The sequence below is a fragment of the Sceloporus occidentalis genome, unplaced genomic scaffold (assembly GCF_023333645.1).
Source record: "Sceloporus occidentalis isolate IW3139 unplaced genomic scaffold, rSceOcc1.0.p SCAF_26, whole genome shotgun sequence".
Taxonomy (NCBI): Eukaryota; Metazoa; Chordata; class Lepidosauria; order Squamata; family Phrynosomatidae; genus Sceloporus; species Sceloporus occidentalis.
This window is the reverse complement of record NW_028317006.1, coordinates 6,029,746-6,044,778: the sequence shown is the minus strand read 5'-3', so window position 1 is coordinate 6,044,778 and position 15,033 is coordinate 6,029,746. Positions and strand designations below refer to the sequence as shown.

The following is a 15,033-nucleotide window of genomic DNA, read 5'->3' as shown; positions in this document are numbered from 1 at the left end:
TGGAAGATTGGGGATCTTAATAAATATTAAATCATGATAATACCCACCAAAAGGTGAAAGCTGTTTATTTACTTTGAAAGCAATGGACCTCCGAACCTGAACCAAAAATTTCTAGTGAGCAATAGAAAATAGGGAAAGAAAAAGTCAAATAAAACGTGTATATCTGCCTTCTGACTCCATATTGTGTCAGACGTTGCATAGGATACACTTGTGCAAGACAACGGCCTTCCCCACTCCTGGAATATCACACCTACGGCTCACTAGAAGTTCTCTGCTGCTGTGGAAAACACTCAGACATCGTCGTATTTGTGTTTTAAGTAGTCTTTCATGACTCTTGCAATCGGGAGCTGATCCAGTAGCTTGAGTTTCTGCATTCCTATACAGTGACGTATTTTAATCCGGCATAAATCCTGAAGAAACCGTGGCTGTCCTAGACAGGGAAAAAGAATGTTAGCAATGTCAAAATGGTGTAATGATGGTGTAAATTAAGCCACCCAACAACAAAAATTAAAAATTCCAACCCTGCGCCGGCGCCATTTATATCAGCTTGACAAATGATGCACCTTATCCATCTACAGCATGGAAGCTTTGAGGATCAATACATAAGAACATAAGAAAAGTATATGGACGACGAGATTTAGATTACTCAAATTTTTTTTTGGATATGCAACGTTGCCATTGAATTGGATCATCCCTTCTGTTACTGGACATATGATATGGTTACTGAACTGCCATATCACCTTTGTGCATTTATTTGCTCTGTAAAAAAAGCTATTAATAAAAATGTTTTCCACAGAAACCACACTTAAAGGATCAGTGCATCTGTGAATTAGTCCAATTATCTTCACAATGGGCTATCCCAGCCATGCATAGCGAAATATTGACCTGTTCACATATTTAAATGGCAAGACAGGCTAAAGAAACATAATTTTAGCGCATAGGTAATCTTCTCCCCATACAAAATAAAATGTCCTCCATTAAATGACAATATATCTTCTTTCATTAACACGTAGCTATAAACGAGGGTATTTTATCTTCCAATGCGTAAATAAGCACCCTGAAACATATTCACACAGAGATCTGGAATGGTTATTAAAATTATTATATGATATAAAGGTCTAATGGCATGCAAGCAATGAGAGAACCACACAAGCAACAAAAAAGTCTATCGATGTTTCAGTCCCAAAAACCCGGACCTTATAAACATACAGTTAAATAAAAATGAAATATTCAAGCGGCAGAACTGTGCAATAAAGCCATACCTGCTATACAAAAACAAAACAAAACAAAAAAAAACCGCACACACTTACAACAAGACTTCTAGGTGTGCTTGTGCTACACACGCAATCCGGAAAACTGAGCTGCAAAGCATGGCCAATGGTATATTTTTATTTATTTTTTTTTAAATAAATGGACACCTTCATGGTATATTTACCGAGGTTTATGTTTCCTACCCCTCTGGAATTCTGAAAGCACCGTGTGCTCTCCTGACCAACTCAGACCATGTGCCTTACAAGCTCCCTTGAGAATCACCTTGAAGTGTTCTCCAGGAACAATAGCTTCCAGGTTTACTTTTTTTTTTCATGTTATTACAACCAGTAACTTCCAAAGCCAGAACTATTAACAGTGTGGGGTTTATCAGAAGCTGTGTCAGAAACAATTACTCATTCTTGGATGGATATGAATGAAAATGAAAACAACAAAGAAGGTTACAGGCGAAAGGTCGCTGGTAACACCCAGTTCAGTGCGATCTCTGCCGGAGAGCCCGAAGAGTCATTAATTCCAAACATATACTGAGCAAAGCAAGAGCTACACCTAAGAACAAAACGAGGAGATTATGGTGACATACAGATTATTGCTATAGTGGTACTGGCTTGGAGTAGGGAGTATAATAAATTACGCTGACTCTCGTTGTTGGGAGGGACACTGGCCATATTACTACGATTGTCCCAATCTATGTGGTAAGGGCCAGTGGGCTGCAGGAACAGGTAGGAAATGTTCCTCTGTCCCAAAGTTCTTTTTAAGAACTGTATAGATAATTGCCCAGCTTTGTTTAGGACATTGCTTGACGTCCAGTTTCTGAATTCCATTATTGGTCTGTAACCTACCAACTGGGAGCCTGATTTGAGATGGAGAAAAAAAAACAAAAAAAAACCAACAACAAAAAACCACACATTGTATAAAAAGTTATTTCACTACGATTCCCAGAATCTGCCTCCCTCCCAGTATTATTACATCTGTTAAATATGCATCCCTCCAGCATCTTGCATTGCCCTCATCAACCAGCATCGTATGGGTTTCTTCTTATGACTTGTAAACAAGCCTTACTTGAACAAAAATGAAAAGCCCAACAACACTGCAGGGGTGGGAAGACCTGCCAGCTTTTCCTTCTCGCAAGAGGACAAAATATCAAGGGTATTATTACTTGCGTTGCTCCAGGTCTCAGTTACAACTGGGGGGGGGGGGGGAGAAAAAAAACCATACACGAGCACCAATTCCAACAAAATTCTTACAGTTTTCTTCATTATAATATAAATCCTTCAAAAGGAGGATGTGTTTTTGATTCAATTCGCTCTGTGCCTCTGCCAAAAACATTCTATGACACTAACAAGATTAGGAAGGAGTAAAATCACACCCAGTGTGCGCGTCTGGGACTAATACAATACAAAACAGCAACATATTGACTTCCAGGCGGATTGGCATTTCTTTCCATGACTACCAGACCATGAACATTACAAGAATTTATGAGCAGTTTTCAGTAACACGTATGAGCTCAGCCCAATACCATTTCTCAGCCACAGAAATATGCAGGCAGTTAAGGAGCAGAACAATAAGAAAATGGCCTGCATTACAGGTGCCGTCAAGCTGTTTCTACGATGGATAGTGAACTTATTCTGGCAATAAAATTTCATGATAACGTTGCGTGACAGAGCTGCTCGGGGTGGGAGTCCATTTCCCCCTCGAAAAATAGGTTGGCACAATCAGGAAGATGCTTAACACCGTTTCCTCGAAGTCCCTTGGGGGACTTGCTAAAACTCAAGTCATATGCCATTAGGGTGCCTCCATGAAGCCTACATTAGAGTCGTTTCATGCCCCTGATTTCACAATACAATAAAAAGAGCCTACTCCAGTGAGCGTAGGCCCTGTATAATGCATGGGTAATCATCATCATCCTTGATAATAGATAGGGAAGTCGAGCCATTTCTTAATTTATGAAGTAATCCACAGAATGAGACATGTGAAATCAAGAACCCCATAATGGCATCTACTGAATATAAATAAGAGCATTCACAAAAACCAGGACATTCTAAGCCAATGTTGTCAGCCTTTACATGCCTTACTCCAACTTTGCAAGAGATTGGTGGTAATAGGGCTACTGAAAAAAAGTGTCAAATTGGCCCAAATAAAATACCCTGGGTTGTCTTCTCTAATGATGTAGTTTCATGACGTTTTGAAGTTATAGTCCCAAACAGTTTAAATTTGTGAAAAGAACCCCAAAACTAGGAGTTTGAGGGGGGGAATGTTCAACTTGAAAAATATCCCCTATAAATGGAAAAAATAGATGATAATAAGGGGTGGTTTCCAAGTATAATTTTGGTGGTCAGGGCTGCGAGATACAAAGCAAGTGCACTCCATGATGCCTGAAATCTGTACTTCCATCTAGAGTCCCAACACAACAGTTGGTACCATGAAAGATGGTCCGGGGCAGAGACGCTCCGTCACAAGGATATAAGGCGCACCTAATGAAGAATACTGAAAAATTTTTATTTCTTCCTAATTGTTTTCCTTTTAATATTAAGTTTCAAAAACTAAGCAGCTTCACACCCTGTAATGGACAGGTTCATGATTACGCTCAGTCCAGCTACTGCTTCATAATCTGAAGCATCCGCAGTTTCTCACGTGGTTCTAAAGGAGATGGCATAGGTCAATGTAAAAGGGATATAATTAGGGTTGAAACAAGCAATGCACTAAAGCGATAATAATCGATAATGAAAAGAAATCATTATTGATTATAGGTCGTTTCATTAGTTGGTCTGGGTACAGCACGCACTATTGTTTTAAAGTTAAAGTTTAACTTACTTCAGACAGATGCTAGAAAGAAGCTGAATGGAGAAGACATGCCAGACTGCTGTGAGGTGTGTATTAACTCCCTCCATTCCACCTTTCTCTCTCCCTCATCTCATCATTAACTCCCCCTCCCACCCTCTGGTATGCAAATTAAATCAACTTTAACCCTTCGTTCTGATCTGGTCCCCAGTTCCCATAATTACACCCCGCGGTCCTCTTGTTAAAATTAATTTTAAATAAATGGAAAAAAATGCTTATTTTATATCCGATTAATCGGAAAAAATAAAAACAAATTGGCCAACTAATTGTTTACGAAAACAATCATTAGTTGCAGCCCTAGATATAATAAGCAGTTAATAGCACAAAAATTTGGATTTACAGAAACAAAAAAGGTGAGGAGGGCCCTTCTCAAACAAACATACAATCTAATAATAGGGGTGACCTCTTATAAATGCATGTTATGTATCACCGGTTCTGTTCATGGATCCTGCAATAAACTGGAATCCCATAACATTGCTTTAGTGCACCCAGGCAGCGCCTGTTAATTCTCTGCAGTCTGGATGTTGGTAAAAATATGTTCACCAACAGAGTCTAAGAGACCAGAGCAGAAGAAATAAAGTCCATCGAGTTCTTTTAATAGGAAATGCAAAACCAACATATCTGAAGAAAGCAATAAACCCATTGTTACTATGGCGGTCGATTTGGAAAGTCATTATGTTTCAGCAAGTTCTGTCCTAAAGTGCCGCAGATTACGTTACGGAAACCTGCTGTCTGTGTCCGGGCTGCAGCACGTTTAGAAGCAGATCACCGCCCTGTTGAGTCAGTAAACGGACAGCTCTTCATGCAGTCAATAACCATTCTGAAAGCAAACCATGGTTGAGCTGCATCATCTGCCAGAAGAGTGTTCGGCACAAGGCTCCTTAAACCTCTGATGTCGTCGTCTCCACCACCAGTATATTACATCAAAGGGCAGGTTTTGGAAAGGAATGCACACGTTGAGATTTAATACTGTTTGCAGTAATGGGGTCCTGCATTTCGTGTGTGCGGCACATGATAATATTTTCGATATTATCTGGCTTTGTCAAGATATTAACCCTTTAACAAACTGAAGGTAGCAGAGGGCATAGCCACAAAACATGCTTATGATTTCAGAACCTGTTCATCCTGGGGTTAGTAAATAAACACTCTTTCCACAGCTGGAAAGAGGCAAAACATCTGGATCAACTGCTTTTTTCCAGGACATGTGGTCGTAAAAGATACAGATGATATCTGCAACGCATAGAACGATGATAATATAATGAACTTTGCGGCTGTGACCTAAGCATTCTGTATTGTATCGATGAATTATGATCATTTCACGAGAAAGCATATTTAACACGCAGAGAATGGCTAATATGCTTTAGCACCGTCACAGCTGGCACTGGTATTTCACAACAATCATAATAACGATCCACTGGTATTTCACAGCATTTTGTTCCAACTCATATTGACCAATAAATGTGTTACCATAGCATTACATACATACACACACATAATCAGACCCACTGACCACTTTATTAGCTACACCTTGCTAGTACCGGGTTGGACTTTTGCCTTCATTCTTCGTGGCATATTTTCTCACTGGATATTTTCTCTTTTTTGGACCGTCTGGTACCAACAACCATGCCATGTTCAAAGTCACTTAAATCCCCTTTCTTCCCGGCTCTGATGTTCGGTTAGAATTTCAACAAGTTGTTTTCACCACACGTACATGCCTAAATGCATTGGGTTGCTGCCATGTAATTGGTGGTACGCACTACACAGCAGCTTTGACGCCAGGATTTTAAATATCCGTACGAGCAACTCTATTGGTTGCCGGCAAGGGCCTCCTCTGCCATCAACCAATGAAGTGCACCTGTACTTCATTAGTTGATTACAGACGAGCCCCCTGCTGGCGACCAATAGAGTCGCTTGTACAGACTTAAAATCCTGGTGCCGCAACTCGGCCGAGAGAGACCACTTGTCTCCCAGCTCCAAGAGTTTAAGGTCCATATGAACGAACAATAGAGTCGCTTGTATGGACCTTTAAGTCTCGGAGTGGGGAGATCATGCTTCCATCAACCAATTAGTTGATGCCAGAAGAGGCCCCTGCAGGCGACCAATAGAGTCGCTTGCACATCCCTTTAACTCCTGACGGGGAACCTACGGATTTTGACTCCCGTTATCTACGCAGCATTGCAGGGGTTAACGGGAGCGGAAATCCATAGGTTCGCCTTCAGGAGTTTAAGAGCCATAAGAACGACTCACTTGGTCGCTGGCAGTAGTCTACCAATAGAGTCGTTCTTATGGCCCTTTAACTCCTGACGCGGAACTTGGCCTGGGGAGACCGATTCCCGCTCCAAGAGTTAAAGGTCTATACGAGCGACTCTTGGTCGCTAGCAGGAAGCTCCACTGTCATTGGTTGATGGGAGACAAGCCCCCGTCGGTGACCAATAAAGTCACTCGTACAGACTTTAAAAATCCTGGTGGCACAACTTGGCTCCAAGGGTTAAATGTCCGTACGAACGACCAATAGAGTCGTTTGTATGGACCTTTAACTCTTGGAGCGGGAAGACCATGGTCTTCCCCAGGCCAAGTTGCGCCGTCAGGAGTTAAAGGACCGTGCGAGTGAGTCTATTGGTCGCCTGCAGGGGCCTGTTAGGGACACTTGCATGCCCCTTTAACTCCTGACGGCGAACTGGTTGATGCCAGAGGAGGCCCCTGCAGGCGACCAAGAGTCGTTCGCACGGCCCTTTAACACCTGACGGCGAACCTACGGATTTCTGCTCCCGTTAACCCCTGCGATGCTGCATAGATAAGGTAGGCTAGATGGGGAAGGGACCAGGGAGATTAGTAAACGAAGACGAACACGAAGTGTTGTGTGTCTTTGTATACGTTTTGCTGCTGCCACGTTCGTATGTTCAGTATCCGGACGGAGAGATATATATATTTTTTTTTTATTATTTATTTATTTGTTTACACACACACACACACACACATTATAAACTTCAATAACTATCACGATTATCAACACTGGATGCCACCTAATGTACCACAACTACAAAAATAAAATGCTGCTTATTTAGCTAACAAAGAGCCAAAGCATTTTATTAAGTTTAATTAAACAGCAGTGAAAAATGGGTTTAACCCCTTAAGGACAATGGGCGGTCCCTAAACCCATTGAAAATGCATTTTGAGCCCGTACATGTACGGGCTGTCATTAAGGGGTTAAGGTGCAAGAGGAAAAAACAAAAACAAAAACTGTATTCTGTACCCAAATATATTTTAGCAAGCAGGTGATATTAAATCTAAGGAAAGAGCCTCTTGTCCTTGTAGCAACAGAAAACTTTTGCTGACCGCATAGAAACTGTGATCTTTATTTTGAGATTACCAAACATTGAGCTCATTATTTTTTTGGGTAAATCAAAATTTCTTTATTTTGAAATTTTCAATAAAAGACAGGGTACAGAAGGGAAAAAAAGGGGACGAGGGTAAAACAGAAAGCGAATATCGCATGTAAAGGTCCACAGTGAGACATTACAATATATATGAGAGGCATGATGTAAGATAATAGCTCGGAGACGCGTAGAACGAGCCAGACAGCAAAAGGCATTGAGGTGTAATGGACATAACAGCATAGAGCGGCCCGTAGAGTACGTCCATGCAGAAAACGAGTACTGCAACGGGAGACCCGGAGTAACCTAGCACAATGTACAAGAGACAGGTGATATAACAATCTTGCTTGAATTAAGTGCACACATGGTCTCCACGGAAGAGACTACCGTGCACCCGAAATGGGATGCCAATTGAAAAGGTCACAGTACACATATTGGCCATAATGTGTTATAACTATATCCACAGAGCTGTACATATGTAGGGGCGCAGCTATTATGAGCACCATAGTTAGAAAGCTACAGGGCCGTACCTGTTGCCGTGCAATTCAATCTGAAACAGGCGTTAGCAAGTAGTCAATACAAAGACAGTAACAGACCCGTTTGAACATAGAAGGTGCCCCCTCCAAACCTTAGTGAGCTAAATGATTCCAGCCGAGTTCCACTGCACCTAGAAGCCCAAAATCAGGGCCCATGTCATGGAGTAAGAAGGCAGGGCACCTGTGGACGTAAAAGAGCCCCACAACAAGAGGCAATACAGTACATATAGTAACACCTCATAGAAGGGCCGGCAATTATCATAGAAGGCACTGTGGTGGTGCATAAATGTAGGCTAGAGGAGCTCGCATACAAGCAGCCCCAAAACTAAAGGAGACGCACTGAGACGGGCGAATAAGGGGAGGAAGCACAGGGAGGGCAAGAGGTATGGGGAAGAAGGGAAGGGAGAGAGAGCGAGAGAGGAAAAAAAAAAAAAAAAAAAAAAAAAGGGGGGGGGGGGGGGGAAGCCTCTACACAACCCCACCTGGCCGCCCCCACCGAACACAGCCCAGTGGAACTAATTCAACATCGGGCGAATAAGGGGGCCAGCGACAAACTCCAGCCAGTGAAACCAAGTCTTCTGATATCTCCCCTCCGCACCCGTGGCAAGCAAATGCAATTCCTCTAGAATCCTAGTTTGCTCAACGCGGAGTACCCACTCCTTAAATGTAGGCGGGGTAGGATCACCCCAGTGCAGCGGGATGAGCGCCGTAGCAGCTGTGAGGAGGTGGCGCGTAATAGACCTGCGGAACCAACGCTCCGAGAGGGGGGTATGAAGGAGAAGACAGAACTCCGGCGTGAACGGGAACACGCGATCTGTGAGGGTTTGCAACTGGGCGTGTATAGATTTCCAGAAAGGAACTATCCGAGGACACTGCCACCACAGATGCAGGAGAGAGCCTGGGGAGGCGTCACATCGGTACGTCGGTACCACAGGGCGAGTAGTTTGTACAACATTTCCTGGTTGTTAGAACTCCGGGAACAGCAATGGGTGAAGGTGCAGATCTTAGCCCATTGTTCCAGCGTAAGAGTAATCTGCAGCTCGGATTCCCACCGCCCCATAAACGCGGGGGGCACCGGGTTGAGAGCCTCAAGTAGTAGGCCATAAAGCCGCGAGATGCCGTGCGGCGGAAGCGCCGCAGCAACACATAAGTCTTCAAATACCATAAGTGCTCGCGACAGCTCGTGTCTCCAGGGGAACGACCGCACAAAGTTGCGTAATTGTGCATAGCGGAACGCATCCAGAAAAGAGGGAGGGGAGTGAAAGGAAAGCTGATCTAAAGGCCTCAGACCCTCGCCAGAAAGGTAAGAGGGAATCTCCGACCCCCCAGCCCCAGCCGAGACCGAGAAGAGGGAACCGCCCATCCCAGGGGGGAATGAGCTCATTATTTTATGCCAATCTCATTTAGTAATCTTCTCCAAGATGTTTATCATCTAGAGGATTCTTAATGAGATTCTTTTTAAACTTGCCTCCACTGTTCTTCAAAGGAATCTAATTTCATCGGTCAGCACTCGATCTTCTTGACTGAAAGGGCGCTAGCCTTGCCAATTCTTCGGGAAAGATTTATATACTCTCATTAAAGGGAATTTATGAAGGTTTAATTCAAAAGGGTTCCTTCCTTTTGAACAGTTTTGGCGTGCAGCACGTTACGCGACGTGCTTCACTTAATGGCTTTCATAAACCTGGCAAATTTAGCACTAGGATGGTTTCATCTTTACCCTGCCAGGAGAGGCAGGAACAAGGAGAGCGATGCCACTCATCCCACGGCACTAAGTTAAGAGCCGCACCGACTGCCACACCCAAACCCCGCTCAAATAAATATTAAATATTAACAAAATTCCCAAAAAGCTTGGGTATTGTTCATCCAGACGTATCTGCCGAATTACAGAGCCTCTATAGAGATCTGTATAAGACAGCCGAATAAGTGCTTGCCGGAAATGTATGTTAGGTGACATGGCTACCTGGCGCTTATCCAGCGCTGGATGCAGTGACTTCATCATTTTGAAAGATATGCCCAGACTTCTAGTGATAATGTTTTTACAGAGGAAACGCAGACTGGCAACGACGGCACAGAGAGCAGCAAACGGCAATTATAAAGACATTGCGTTTATGCACTAAAGGGAAAGTTGACAGTAGAGTTGTGGTTTTAATCCTCATCCTTCGTTATTTATTATAAAAAGGCAACATCAGCAAGTTTCTCCAGTGTGAAGGGCTGCTATGGCCCTGTATAATACACAATTCAATAGTTGGGGAGACATTGAAGTCTCCTTGAATGAACTTTATATTATACAGGGCCAGACAGGCTCTTCCCGCAGCAGAAGCTCACTGGGACTGGATGTTCATAATGTATAGTAAAGTCATGGAGGTGAAACAGAGCTCTCCCTTTAGTGAATAAGCCGAGCTGTGAGAGGCGAAGGACAATACACATGGCGGCTATAAATCAGTCTTATGGTTCGTATCTGCCTGGATGCCATTGTTTGAATTAATACTAAAATCATACTACAGAAAGTACGTTCTGACCAATAGGAAGCATTGGTTTCAGGTCGGGAAGGAGCTTTATCTGACAGAGTATACGATGCCCTCTAGTGGACAAAGTGCGATTGTAACATATTAACCACAGTCAGCAAAGAGAAGAAACAAGACAATTGGATAAAAGAGCTGACATTGACTTCTCTGTGGTATAAGAAAAAATGTATATTTCAAAGCACAGTCTAGTGTCCCATACTTTAAGTGTGTTAAAATATTTTCATCAACCTATATGGGAATAAAAATGTAAGTACTTCCTGTTAGGAGAAGCTAACCTGCAATACACTCCCCCCCCCCCCTTTCATAGTCCCATTTTCACACCACTTTTGGCTGCTTGAAGCAGTCAATCAGTGGCATAAAATGTGCTCCAATAATATCAATAAGAGCACTTTCTGTGCATGGAGGCTGGCATGGAGTATAGCCAAATGTATCTCCTTCAAGAGCTGGAGGGAGAGAAGAAGCAAATGCATGGATCCTGCCGAATTCCCTGCATGCGTTTGGAGAAACAGGAGAATATTAATAATGTTAAAGGGACATGCCTCTATCAGGGGCATTAAAGTGCACATGATAGCTGGGTGCCCCTTTAAACATTACTACAGAAACACTTTGCATTATATCCCAAATTGACGTATACACAGCCTCACCTGTCTGCTCCCACCTCGGTCAGCAGAAGACTATTATTTTCTCACAGGAAAGTGTTTCTTAATTATCTGCCATATATATGGGGTAACTTGGGAACAATACCTTTATGTCTAATGTTTTGTATTTGAATGCGGTAACAATGAATAGCATTAAGCATGCAGAATACGTAGCATCACTTACTTCCTGCTTCCTGGAGGAAATCCAAACAGGGCCGGCTAGCTCCGGATATGCTTAACGACACGGCCAGTGGGGTCTGACCTTCATAGTTCCTAGTGTTCGTGTCTGCCCCATAATTGTACAACATGCGTGCGCAGAGGACATCATCACGCAGGGCGGACAGGTGAAGGGGGGTCTGCCCGTCCTCCAGCCGCCCTAAATTTGTGTCAGCCCCCCTCTGCAAAAACATGCGGCAGTATGAATGGTTGCTCCTAATCACAGCATAGCGGAGTAGGAACCCGTTTTGGACATCAATATTGGCGTTGTGGTCCAGAAGGATCTTGACACAGCTGGATCTTTCTCGGATGATGGCAAGCTGGAGAGGAGTTGTTCCCTTGTCACTTAAGGGGTCAACCTCTGCCTTGAACTCCAGAAGCAGCCTAACAAAAGAGTCCCTGCCATAGTGGGCAGCCACATGCAACGGCGTCCATCCGTCATTGCTCTTAGCATTGATGACATCACTGCGGTACTCAGACTCCAGCATGAGGCGTGCAATTCGTGCCCTCCCGTGCATGGCGGCATAATGCAATGCTGTGAAGCCCCCGATCAAGTCCCTTACTGTGGGGTCCGCTGGGAAAGAATCAAACGCACAAAAAATGTTGATATAGTCTGCACAATGGATCTCTGCTGAACATACACAGATCAATACTACCAACCAACCATTACCAACTCTCACCCCACACAAGGTCACATCCAACCAAACCAACGGAAATATATTGCATTTGGCAAGGTTTGGTGTGTCGGTATATAGTTATATTAAGCTCATCAGGGTTGCTGAAATGTCTCTGCTGCTAAGGGGTCTATTAGAAACTGTGCCAAATGAGTCTGCCTACCGAGGTACAACATCATAAACCAGCACATGTATGTAAAAAGGTGTTTACACGGTACATGTCCATCCATGACCACACATTCCCTTTCACTTGGATCCGTTTTCTCTTAAGAGAAAGCATGTGTCGGAACATCTGCTGGTCGGCGGATTTCCTGGGGTCTGGCACGAAGAGTATAAGGATTCTCGGTAACATTATTTAAGCTTTTCTCTGCACGCTTTGTTCACGTTAAAGGAGATCGACCCCTGGAGTTTATTTAAATGATAGCTGAATAAATACATCGTGCCTTGAATGAAGCCTCGGTGAGCGGAAAAAACAGAATGCATAAGTAGAGAGGGAAAGTCTGGGGGGGAAAACAGGTTTTTTCCAAAACCATTTTGGGAAAGAAAAATTGACAAAAAATGTCACAAAAGTGCAGAATATCTCCTTTTACAATGATAAATAATATGTTATCAACATGGCATTCAAACTATATTACATGAAATTACTCCACTTTTTCATTTGCAATCGGTGCTAAGGTGCAATCTGATTGGGTGATTGTGATCGCTCTCCCCGTCCAATTTATGGGGTGGGTCAGAGGAGATCTTTTGTATTTTTGTGTTGATGATTTCTTCATTTATTTTGTTGCATTTAAGGGAAGAGGGGTTACTAATATATATATATATATATATATATATATATATATATATATATATATATATATATATATAAAATCGCAGAGCTTGTTGTTCCATTTGCAACAAAAATTAAAAAGTTTTAAAAAGTAACTTTAGTTTATTATTTACTAAATAAGCTGTACTTTTAATCCAAGCACGATACTTTTATATACACTGCATTCCATGTTCCCAGTGTAACAAAGTAATTTCAAATTTGCAAAGCTATTCCACAAATTTTTTTCCGGAAAAAAAATATCAGTTTTTCCTGCTTTAAAGTTTCTGGAAATTTTACATCTCTATGTATAATTCAGGGACGGAGTATATGTCCTAGTAACAGAGTAAAAATGTTTCAGTTGTATGCAGAAACAGGGAATTCTTCCCGGAGAATTTATTTTCCTTGTCACTTCCCGGTAGGAAAGTCTTCTATTTGAGCTCGATTACTATTTTGTCATATTAACATTACGTTAAAGTCTGCCTGTTTGTTGCAATGGACTTGTTATAAATCAAAATAAGCAGTGCTTATGTAATAAAACCCATCATTTATGCCATGGGGAAAGAATTCTTAGATTTCTTTTTTTCAGGATCTGAAGCGTTATTCCTCCTTATATTTTATGTCTGCCGTAGTGTTAAGTTTGCTGAATCGAGAACCTATTCTCTTATGCACACCTTAGATTCACGCAGACCAAGGGATCTAGCAAAAAGCACAGGGACTGGAATTCGTAGGCAGACGGCATTACAAAAGCCATTTGTGTAATCAGCATTAGAAATACCAATTAAACGTTAACAAGTTTAGTTTTAAAATAATAAAAAGCAAATAGATTTATTAGTTTACTATATATATATATATATATATATATATATATATATATATATATATATATATATATTTGTTGAACAGTAAACAGGCCACACTAAGAGAGGGGAGTTATGGTTTGACTTTCACAAAGAAAAATTTCTTTTAATACTCCACGTAAATAGTTCCACCCCTCTTTTGGTGATCTGCTTTGGACTGAATGCACAGTTTATACAACGCGTGCTCCACATGTCTTCTGGTAACCGTTACATGTCAACTCCTATCATGCTTAACGGCAATGGCACAGTTCAACTTTACATGAGAAATGCTTATAAGGGGGGGATTCCTAGCAATATCAGCACTATTTGCTCTCTGATCGTGTAAGTGCATGCCAGACTAATGTCCAAGAACTGAAACCAGGGCCATGTATTAACTGCAGGCAATACAGTATTTTAATCCAAGCATTATATTACAGCCACTGAGACCCTAAAAAGAGCATTAGTCATTACATAATGTACCACTGGATTACAGATATCGCGCGCATGTTGGCTACAGTGTGGGGCATGCCGCCACCTTCTGGTACAAATCAGTATCATATTTTCATAGAACAGAAAAAAACTCATAACAATTGAAATAGTTTTATATAAATTTCCATACCTATTATAATGCTTTAGAAATTCCAAATATTAGTCCCTGATCACATGCCTTCAATGTGGAGCATTTAACCGTAGCAGCCAAGATATGAATTTTTTATTTTGAAAAGAGTATTTGGGGAACTAGCTTCTACCTATCTATTTAGGTATAATAAAAACAGTTACAGATGTTCAAAAATAAATCTATAATCGTATGAGAATATTTTTTTATCAAAAAGGGATTATTGACCAGACTAAGAAACCAAAATTCATGACCCTGGCATATGTCGTGGTCTCCCGACCTACCTCCATGTTCAAGGAAGACCCGCACGCATCTCTCTTTCCCCCGAGCTGCGGAAAAGTGAAGTAGAGTCCATCCGTTAGCGTCTCGGCCGTTGGGAGAGTAGCCCTGCTCCAGCATGGTGCGTACGGTGTGCACATCGCCCGCAGCCACCGCAGCCTGAATCCGCAGCTCCTCCTGTAGCTCAGGATTCCTGCGGCAGTGATGGTGGAACATCTTCCAGAACCCACTCATGTGGCCAGGACCTGGCAGCAAGCACAGAACACATACACACGTGTAAAAACACAGACCAAAAACTAACAAAAGAACACTGACGCAGAAAGCAGATTTTTGAACATGAAAAAAAACTTTATAGGGCTGCCACTACTAAACTGCTGACTAATGTCATACAATATACTAAATATGCAAGCCGGAACACCGACGG

General features: G+C 42.2%; 1 protein-coding gene across 1 annotated transcript; it reads right to left on the bottom strand.

Annotated features, from left to right (window-relative positions):
• Positions 1 to 290: 290 nt before the first annotated feature.
• LOC149300043 (ankyrin repeat and SOCS box protein 7-like) lies at positions 291 to 14,825 on the bottom strand. The gene is made up of 3 exons (XM_089485756.1): positions 14,615 to 14,825; positions 11,365 to 11,970; positions 291 to 430 (listed from the first exon to the last, which is right to left on the bottom strand). Exons 1-3 carry the CDS (start codon positions 14,823 to 14,825, stop codon positions 291 to 293), a joined length of 957 nt encoding a protein of 318 aa, XP_089341882.1.
• Between the last annotated feature and the right edge of the window lie 208 nt (positions 14,826 to 15,033).

Excerpts from the sequence above, each read along its gene's own strand:
- LOC149300043 (XM_089485756.1), bottom strand. The coding sequence starts at position 14,825 with ATGTTCCACCATCACTGCCGCAGGAATCCTGAGCTACAGGAGGAGCTG. Across the intron at positions 11,971-14,614 it reads GGTCTTCCTTGAACATGGAG|CGGACCCCACAGTAAGGGAC; the intron begins GTAGGTCGGGAG and ends ATTCTTTCCCAG. Across the intron at positions 431-11,364 it reads TTTCCTCCAGGAAGCAGGAA|GACAGCCACGGTTTCTTCAG; the intron begins GTAAGTGATGCT and ends TTCCCTGTCTAG.